The 10,268-nt window shown below is 42.9% G+C and overlaps 1 protein-coding gene across 1 annotated transcript; it reads right to left on the bottom strand.

The window, feature by feature from the left end:
- Positions 1–205: 205 nt before the first annotated feature.
- Positions 206–661, bottom strand: LOC106344233. The gene has a single exon (XM_013783645.1). It carries the CDS (start codon positions 659–661, stop codon positions 206–208), a length of 456 nt encoding a protein of 151 aa, XP_013639099.1.
- Between the last annotated feature and the right edge of the window lie 9,607 nt (positions 662–10,268).

Here is a 10,268-nt window from a genome sequence, read left to right as displayed (position 1 = left end):
TTCTGATCCATTTCTGAAATTGTCATAAATGTAAAAGGAAACATAAAATTCATTCATATAAGGAAACACATAATAATTATACAATAAGATGATGTTAAAAACATCATTATTTGTTTAAAACAAGAAATGTAATAATTATACATGGTAATACTGAAAACTATTCAATACTCTTATCATAGGCATTTCGATTCTCTTCAGGAGTAATCTAGTCCAGCTCATTAGCGAAGTCGGAGGATTCAAGGTATGAAGTCCCTTCAACATTTTCTGTGAGGTTCACCTCTTTAGCCTTTCCTTTTATGGATTCTTGATATAACTTGCACAAATGTGGGGGAGTACGACAGGTACGGGACCAATGTCCTTTACATCCACATCTGTAACATACAGTCTCACTTTTCTTTGTGGTATCCTCTTCGGTTTCTTTGCCTTTAGGAGGTTGTTCAGATCTAACCCATTTGTTAGATCTAATACTTTTAGGATAGTAAGGCTTTCCACGTTTGTTGTTGAAACGCCGACCACGACCTCGGTTGGTCTGGTTTCTCCTTCCCGAATATTCTACCGCCGTAGCATTCACTTCGGGAAATGCCTTGGCTCCCGTAGGTCGGGAATTATGGTTTTTGATTAGTAACTCATCGTTCTTTTCAGCCAACATGAGTGTTACCATCAATTCAGAAAATTTGGTGTACCCACATTTTCTGTAAATTCGGGATAAGACGTTGTGTTCTTTGTGGAAAGTATTGTATGTCTTGTCAAGCATTTCTGCTTCGGTGACAGGGTTACCACAATATTTTAATTGTGCAACTATCCTCAAGATAGTGGAATTGTAATCTCTAACCCTTTGGAAATCCTGAAACCTCAGGGTTTTCCACTCTTCAAGAGCGTGAGGGAGATTGATTTCCTTTTGGTTATCGAACCTATCTTTCAAGGCTTGCCATAGTACGGTTGGGTCCTCAACGTCTCCATAGTTATAATTATTAATTGGGATTGTAATTATTAATAGATTATGTTATACTATATACTTATATAGTAAGCACACTTTTAGTAAAGAACACACACACATCAGTAAGCGACAAATCGGTATCCGAATTTTTATTCGGCGAATCTATAATTGTACTATCATTATCTAGATCCGAAGTCTCGGATATACGGATTCCAGTTTGTAATATAGTCACAACCTTTAGGGAAAACATTACAAGCATCCGCTTCCGGTCCACAAAAAATATTTAAATAAATCAGTTTTTTTAGAAAAAAATTATATACAAAATTTATAAAAGTGGCTAATTTTGCACCAGCAATAAAAAATGATAATTGAATTTAGCAGATAACTTGGTCGTGAACTGGTGGTCGACAACATCTTATATATTAAAACAGAAGTCACAACTTTGATTTATGCGTGATTTTTTTAAAAACAGACATAATAGACCTATTCGTAGAAATCAGACGCCTTATTATAAGTCGTCTAATAAGTCGTCCAGATGGAAGACTTTCCAGACGACTTAATTAAGTCGTCCGATAAGTCGTCCAGCTGGGAAGACTTTCCAGACGCCTTATTATAAGTCGTCTAATAAGTCGTCCAGATGGAAGACTTTCCAGACGACTTAATTAAGTCGTCCGATAAGTCGTCCAGCTGGGAAGACTTTCCAGACGCCTTATTATAAGTCGTCTAATAAGTCGTCCAGATGGAAGACTTTCCAGACGACTTAATTAAGTCGTCCGATAAGTCGTCCAGCTGGGAAGACTTTCCAGACGCCTTATTATAAGTCGTCTAATAAGTCGTCCAGATGGAAGACTTTCCAGACGACTTAATTAAGTCGTCCGATAAGTCGTCCAGCTGGGAAGACTTTCCAGACGCCTTATTATAAGTCGTCTAATAAGTCGTCCAGATGGAAGACTTTCCAGACGACTTAATTAAGTCGTCCGATAAGTCGTCCAGCTGGGAAGACTTTCCAGACGCCTTATTATAAGTCGTCTAATAAGTCGTCCAGATGGAAGACTTTCCAGACGACTTAATTAAGTCGTCCGATAAGTCGTCCAGCTGGGAAGACTTTCCAGACGCCTTATTATAAGTCGTCTAATAAGTCGTCCAGATGGAAGACTTTCCAGACGACTTAATTAAGTCGTCCGATAAGTCGTCCAGCTGGGAAGACTTTCCAGACGCCTTATTATAAGTCGTCTAATAAGTCGTCCAGATGGAAGACTTTCCAGACGACTTAATTAAGTCGTCCGATAAGTCGTCCAGCTGGGAAGACTTTCCAGACGCCTTATTATAAGTCGTCTAATAAGTCGTCCAGATGGAAGACTTTCCAGACGACTTAATTAAGTCGTCCGATAAGTCGTCCAGCTGGGAAGACTTTCCAGACGCCTTATTATAAGTCGTCTAATAAGTCGTCCAGATGGAAGACTTTCCAGACGACTTAATTAAGTCGTCCGATAAGTCGTCCAGCTGGGAAGACTTTCCAGACGCCTTATTATAAGTCGTCTAATAAGTCGTCCAGATGGAAGACTTTCCAGACGACTTAATTAAGTCGTCCGATAAGTCGTCCAGCTGGGAAGACTTTCCAGACGCCTTATTATAAGTCGTCTAATAAGTCGTCCAGATGGAAGACTTTCCAGACGACTTAATTAAGTCGTCCGATAAGTCGTCCAGCTGGGAAGACTTTCCAGACGCCTTATTATAAGTCGTCTAATAAGTCGTCCAGATGGAAGACTTTCCAGACGACTTAATTAAGTCGTCCGATAAGTCGTCCAGCTGGGAAGACTTTCCAGACGCCTTATTATAAGTCGTCTAATAAGTCGTCCAGATGGAAGACTTTCCAGACGACTTAATTAAGTCGTCCGATAAGTCGTCCAGCTGGGAAGACTTTCCAGACGCCTTATTATAAGTCGTCTAATAAGTCGTCCAGATGGAAGACTTTCCAGACGACTTAATTAAGTCGTCCGATAAGTCGTCCAGCTGGGAAGACTTTCCAGACGCCTTATTATAAGTCGTCTAATAAGTCGTCCAGATGGAAGACTTTCCAGACGACTTAATTAAGTCGTCCGATAAGTCGTCCAGCTGGGAAGACTTTCCAGACGCCTTATTATAAGTCGTCTAATAAGTCGTCCAGATGGAAGACTTTCCAGACGACTTAATTAAGTCGTCCGATAAGTCGTCCAGCTGGGAAGACTTTCCAGACGCCTTATTATAAGTCGTCTAATAAGTCGTCCAGATGGAAGACTTTCCAGACGACTTAATTAAGTCGTCCGATAAGTCGTCCAGCTGGGAAGACTTTCCAGACGCCTTATTATAAGTCGTCTAATAAGTCGTCCAGATGGAAGACTTTCCAGACGACTTAATTAAGTCGTCCGATAAGTCGTCCAGCTGGGAAGACTTTCCAGACGCCTTATTATAAGTCGTCTAATAAGTCGTCCAGATGGAAGACTTTCCAGACGACTTAATTAAGTCGTCCGATAAGTCGTCCAGCTGGGAAGACTTTCCAGACGCCTTATTATAAGTCGTCTAATAAGTCGTCCAGATGGAAGACTTTCCAGACGACTTAATTAAGTCGTCCGATAAGTCGTCCAGCTGGGAAGACTTTCCAGACGCCTTATTATAAGTCGTCTAATAAGTCGTCCAGATGGAAGACTTTCCAGACGACTTAATTAAGTCGTCCGATAAGTCGTCCAGCTGGGAAGACTTTCCAGACGCCTTATTATAAGTCGTCTAATAAGTCGTCCAGATGGAAGACTTTCCAGACGACTTAATTAAGTCGTCCGATAAGTCGTCCAGCTGGGAAGACTTTCCAGACGCCTTATTATAAGTCGTCTAATAAGTCGTCCAGATGGAAGACTTTCCAGACGACTTAATTAAGTCGTCCGATAAGTCGTCCAGCTGGGAAGACTTTCCAGACGCCTTATTATAAGTCGTCTAATAAGTCGTCCAGATGGAAGACTTTCCAGACGACTTAATTAAGTCGTCCGATAAGTCGTCCAGCTGGGAAGACTTTCCAGACGCCTTATTATAAGTCGTCTAATAAGTCGTCCAGATGGAAGACTTTCCAGACGACTTAATTAAGTCGTCCGATAAGTCGTCCAGCTGGGAAGACTTTCCAGACGCCTTATTATAAGTCGTCTAATAAGTCGTCCAGATGGAAGACTTTCCAGACGACTTAATTAAGTCGTCCGATAAGTCGTCCAGCTGGGAAGACTTTCCAGACGCCTTATTATAAGTCGTCTAATAAGTCGTCCAGATGGAAGACTTTCCAGACGACTTAATTAAGTCGTCCGATAAGTCGTCCAGCTGGGAAGACTTTCCAGACGCCTTATTATAAGTCGTCTAATAAGTCGTCCAGATGGAAGACTTTCCAGACGACTTAATTAAGTCGTCCGATAAGTCGTCCAGCTGGGAAGACTTTCCAGACGCCTTATTATAAGTCGTCTAATAAGTCGTCCAGATGGAAGACTTTCCAGACGACTTAATTAAGTCGTCCGATAAGTCGTCCAGCTGGGAAGACTTTCCAGACGCCTTATTATAAGTCGTCTAATAAGTCGTCCAGATGGAAGACTTTCCAGACGACTTAATTAAGTCGTCCGATAAGTCGTCCAGCTGGGAAGACTTTCCAGACGCCTTATTATAAGTCGTCTAATAAGTCGTCCAGATGGAAGACTTTCCAGACGACTTAATTAAGTCGTCCGATAAGTCGTCCAGCTGGGAAGACTTTCCAGACGCCTTATTATAAGTCGTCTAATAAGTCGTCCAGATGGAAGACTTTCCAGACGACTTAATTAAGTCGTCCGATAAGTCGTCCAGCTGGGAAGACTTTCCAGACGCCTTATTATAAGTCGTCTAATAAGTCGTCCAGATGGAAGACTTTCCAGACGACTTAATTAAGTCGTCCGATAAGTCGTCCAGCTGGGAAGACTTTCCAGACGCCTTATTATAAGTCGTCTAATAAGTCGTCCAGATGGAAGACTTTCCAGACGACTTAATTAAGTCGTCCGATAAGTCGTCCAGCTGGGAAGACTTTCCAGACGCCTTATTATAAGTCGTCTAATAAGTCGTCCAGATGGAAGACTTTCCAGACGACTTAATTAAGTCGTCCGATAAGTCGTCCAGCTGGGAAGACTTTCCAGACGCCTTATTATAAGTCGTCTAATAAGTCGTCCAGATGGAAGACTTTCCAGACGACTTAATTAAGTCGTCCGATAAGTCGTCCAGCTGGGAAGACTTTCCAGACGCCTTATTATAAGTCGTCTAATAAGTCGTCCAGATGGAAGACTTTCCAGACGACTTAATTAAGTCGTCCGATAAGTCGTCCAGCTGGGAAGACTTTCCAGACGCCTTATTATAAGTCGTCTAATAAGTCGTCCAGATGGAAGACTTTCCAGACGACTTAATTAAGTCGTCCGATAAGTCGTCCAGCTGGGAAGACTTTCCAGACGCCTTATTATAAGTCGTCTAATAAGTCGTCCAGATGGAAGACTTTCCAGACGACTTAATTAAGTCGTCCGATAAGTCGTCCAGCTGGGAAGACTTTCCAGACGCCTTATTATAAGTCGTCTAATAAGTCGTCCAGATGGAAGACTTTCCAGACGACTTAATTAAGTCGTCCGATAAGTCGTCCAGCTGGGAAGACTTTCCAGACGCCTTATTATAAGTCGTCTAATAAGTCGTCCAGATGGAAGACTTTCCAGACGACTTAATTAAGTCGTCCGATAAGTCGTCCAGCTGGGAAGACTTTCCAGACGCCTTATTATAAGTCGTCTAATAAGTCGTCCAGATGGAAGACTTTCCAGACGACTTAATTAAGTCGTCCGATAAGTCGTCCAGCTGGGAAGACTTTCCAGACGCCTTATTATAAGTCGTCTAATAAGTCGTCCAGATGGAAGACTTTCCAGACGACTTAATTAAGTCGTCCGATAAGTCGTCCAGCTGGGAAGACTTTCCAGACGCCTTATTATAAGTCGTCTAATAAGTCGTCCAGATGGAAGACTTTCCAGACGACTTAATTAAGTCGTCCGATAAGTCGTCCAGCTGGGAAGACTTTCCAGACGCCTTATTATAAGTCGTCTAATAAGTCGTCCAGATGGAAGACTTTCCAGACGACTTAATTAAGTCGTCCGATAAGTCGTCCAGCTGGGAAGACTTTCCAGACGCCTTATTATAAGTCGTCTAATAAGTCGTCCAGATGGAAGACTTTCCAGACGACTTAATTAAGTCGTCCGATAAGTCGTCCAGCTGGGAAGACTTTCCAGACGCCTTATTATAAGTCGTCTAATAAGTCGTCCAGATGGAAGACTTTCCAGACGACTTAATTAAGTCGTCCGATAAGTCGTCCAGCTGGGAAGACTTTCCAGACGCCTTATTATAAGTCGTCTAATAAGTCGTCCAGATGGAAGACTTTCCAGACGACTTAATTAAGTCGTCCGATAAGTCGTCCAGCTGGGAAGACTTTCCAGACGCCTTATTATAAGTCGTCTAATAAGTCGTCCAGATGGAAGACTTTCCAGACGACTTAATTAAGTCGTCCGATAAGTCGTCCAGCTGGGAAGACTTTCCAGACGCCTTATTATAAGTCGTCTAATAAGTCGTCCAGATGGAAGACTTTCCAGACGACTTAATTAAGTCGTCCGATAAGTCGTCCAGCTGGGAAGACTTTCCAGACGCCTTATTATAAGTCGTCTAATAAGTCGTCCAGATGGAAGACTTTCCAGACGACTTAATTAAGTCGTCCGATAAGTCGTCCAGCTGGGAAGACTTTCCAGACGCCTTATTATAAGTCGTCTAATAAGTCGTCCAGATGGAAGACTTTCCAGACGACTTAATTAAGTCGTCCGATAAGTCGTCCAGCTGGGAAGACTTTCCAGACGCCTTATTATAAGTCGTCTAATAAGTCGTCCAGATGGAAGACTTTCCAGACGACTTAATTAAGTCGTCCGATAAGTCGTCCAGCTGGGAAGACTTTCCAGACGCCTTATTATAAGTCGTCTAATAAGTCGTCCAGATGGAAGACTTTCCAGACGACTTAATTAAGTCGTCCGATAAGTCGTCCAGCTGGGAAGACTTTCCAGACGCCTTATTATAAGTCGTCTAATAAGTCGTCCAGATGGAAGACTTTCCAGACGACTTAATTAAGTCGTCCGATAAGTCGTCCAGCTGGGAAGACTTTCCAGACGCCTTATTATAAGTCGTCTAATAAGTCGTCCAGATGGAAGACTTTCCAGACGACTTAATTAAGTCGTCCGATAAGTCGTCCAGCTGGGAAGACTTTCCAGACGCCTTATTATAAGTCGTCTAATAAGTCGTCCAGATGGAAGACTTTCCAGACGACTTAATTAAGTCGTCCGATAAGTCGTCCAGCTGGGAAGACTTTCCAGACGCCTTATTATAAGTCGTCTAATAAGTCGTCCAGATGGAAGACTTTCCAGACGACTTAATTAAGTCGTCCGATAAGTCGTCCAGCTGGGAAGACTTTCCAGACGCCTTATTATAAGTCGTCTAATAAGTCGTCCAGATGGAAGACTTTCCAGACGACTTAATTAAGTCGTCCGATAAGTCGTCCAGCTGGGAAGACTTTCCAGACGCCTTATTATAAGTCGTCTAATAAGTCGTCCAGATGGAAGACTTTCCAGACGACTTAATTAAGTCGTCCGATAAGTCGTCCAGCTGGGAAGACTTTCCAGACGCCTTATTATAAGTCGTCTAATAAGTCGTCCAGATGGAAGACTTTCCAGACGACTTAATTAAGTCGTCCGATAAGTCGTCCAGCTGGGAAGACTTTCCAGACGCCTTATTATAAGTCGTCTAATAAGTCGTCCAGATGGAAGACTTTCCAGACGACTTAATTAAGTCGTCCGATAAGTCGTCCAGCTGGGAAGACTTTCCAGACGCCTTATTATAAGTCGTCTAATAAGTCGTCCAGATGGAAGACTTTCCAGACGACTTAATTAAGTCGTCCGATAAGTCGTCCAGCTGGGAAGACTTTCCAGACGCCTTATTATAAGTCGTCTAATAAGTCGTCCAGATGGAAGACTTTCCAGACGACTTAATTAAGTCGTCCGATAAGTCGTCCAGCTGGGAAGACTTTCCAGACGCCTTATTATAAGTCGTCTAATAAGTCGTCCAGATGGAAGACTTTCCAGACGACTTAATTAAGTCGTCCGATAAGTCGTCCAGCTGGGAAGACTTTCCAGACGCCTTATTATAAGTCGTCTAATAAGTCGTCCAGATGGAAGACTTTCCAGACGACTTAATTAAGTCGTCCGATAAGTCGTCCAGCTGGGAAGACTTTCCAGACGCCTTATTATAAGTCGTCTAATAAGTCGTCCAGATGGAAGACTTTCCAGACGACTTAATTAAGTCGTCCGATAAGTCGTCCAGCTGGGAAGACTTTCCAGACGCCTTATTATAAGTCGTCTAATAAGTCGTCCAGATGGAAGACTTTCCAGACGACTTAATTAAGTCGTCCGATAAGTCGTCCAGCTGGGAAGACTTTCCAGACGCCTTATTATAAGTCGTCTAATAAGTCGTCCAGATGGAAGACTTTCCAGACGACTTAATTAAGTCGTCCGATAAGTCGTCCAGCTGGGAAGACTTTCCAGACGCCTTATTATAAGTCGTCTAATAAGTCGTCCAGATGGAAGACTTTCCAGACGACTTAATTAAGTCGTCCGATAAGTCGTCCAGCTGGGAAGACTTTCCAGACGCCTTATTATAAGTCGTCTAATAAGTCGTCCAGATGGAAGACTTTCCAGACGACTTAATTAAGTCGTCCGATAAGTCGTCCAGCTGGGAAGACTTTCCAGACGCCTTATTATAAGTCGTCTAATAAGTCGTCCAGATGGAAGACTTTCCAGACGACTTAATTAAGTCGTCCGATAAGTCGTCCAGCTGGGAAGACTTTCCAGACGCCTTATTATAAGTCGTCTAATAAGTCGTCCAGATGGAAGACTTTCCAGACGACTTAATTAAGTCGTCCGATAAGTCGTCCAGCTGGGAAGACTTTCCAGACGCCTTATTATAAGTCGTCTAATAAGTCGTCCAGATGGAAGACTTTCCAGACGACTTAATTAAGTCGTCCGATAAGTCGTCCAGCTGGGAAGACTTTCCAGACGCCTTATTATAAGTCGTCTAATAAGTCGTCCAGATGGAAGACTTTCCAGACGACTTAATTAAGTCGTCCGATAAGTCGTCCAGCTGGGAAGACTTTCCAGACGCCTTATTATAAGTCGTCTAATAAGTCGTCCAGATGGAAGACTTTCCAGACGACTTAATTAAGTCGTCCGATAAGTCGTCCAGCTGGGAAGACTTTCCAGACGCCTTATTATAAGTCGTCTAATAAGTCGTCCAGATGGAAGACTTTCCAGACGACTTAATTAAGTCGTCCGATAAGTCGTCCAGCTGGGAAGACTTTCCAGACGCCTTATTATAAGTCGTCTAATAAGTCGTCCAGATGGAAGACTTTCCAGACGACTTAATTAAGTCGTCCGATAAGTCGTCCAGCTGGGAAGACTTTCCAGACGCCTTATTATAAGTCGTCTAATAAGTCGTCCAGATGGAAGACTTTCCAGACGACTTAATTAAGTCGTCCGATAAGTCGTCCAGCTGGGAAGACTTTCCAGACGCCTTATTATAAGTCGTCTAATAAGTCGTCCAGATGGAAGACTTTCCAGACGACTTAATTAAGTCGTCCGATAAGTCGTCCAGCTGGGAAGACTTTCCAGACGCCTTATTATAAGTCGTCTAATAAGTCGTCCAGATGGAAGACTTTCCAGACGACTTAATTAAGTCGTCCGATAAGTCGTCCAGCTGGGAAGACTTTCCAGACGCCTTATTATAAGTCGTCTAATAAGTCGTCCAGATGGAAGACTTTCCAGACGACTTAATTAAGTCGTCCGATAAGTCGTCCAGCTGGGAAGACTTTCCAGACGCCTTATTATAAGTCGTCTAATAAGTCGTCCAGATGGAAGACTTTCCAGACGACTTAATTAAGTCGTCCGATAAGTCGTCCAGCTGGGAAGACTTTCCAGACGCCTTATTATAAGTCGTCTAATAAGTCGTCCAGATGGAAGACTTTCCAGACGACTTAATTAAGTCGTCCGATAAGTCGTCCAGCTGGGAAGACTTTCCAGACGCCTTATTATAAGTCGTCTAATAAGTCGTCCAGATGGAAGACTTTCCAGACGACTTAATTAAGTCGTCCGATAAGTCGTCCAGCTGGGAAGACTTTCCAGACGCCTTATTATAAGTCGTCTAATAAGTCGTCCAGATGGAAGACTTTCCAGACGACTTA

The sequence above is a fragment of the Brassica oleracea genome, chromosome C5, assembly GCF_000695525.1.
Source record: "Brassica oleracea var. oleracea cultivar TO1000 chromosome C5, BOL, whole genome shotgun sequence".
In the NCBI taxonomy this organism is placed as follows: domain Eukaryota; kingdom Viridiplantae; phylum Streptophyta; class Magnoliopsida; order Brassicales; family Brassicaceae; genus Brassica; species Brassica oleracea.
The sequence above is the reverse complement of the archived record's forward strand: the minus strand, read 5'-3'. Positions and strand labels throughout refer to the sequence as shown.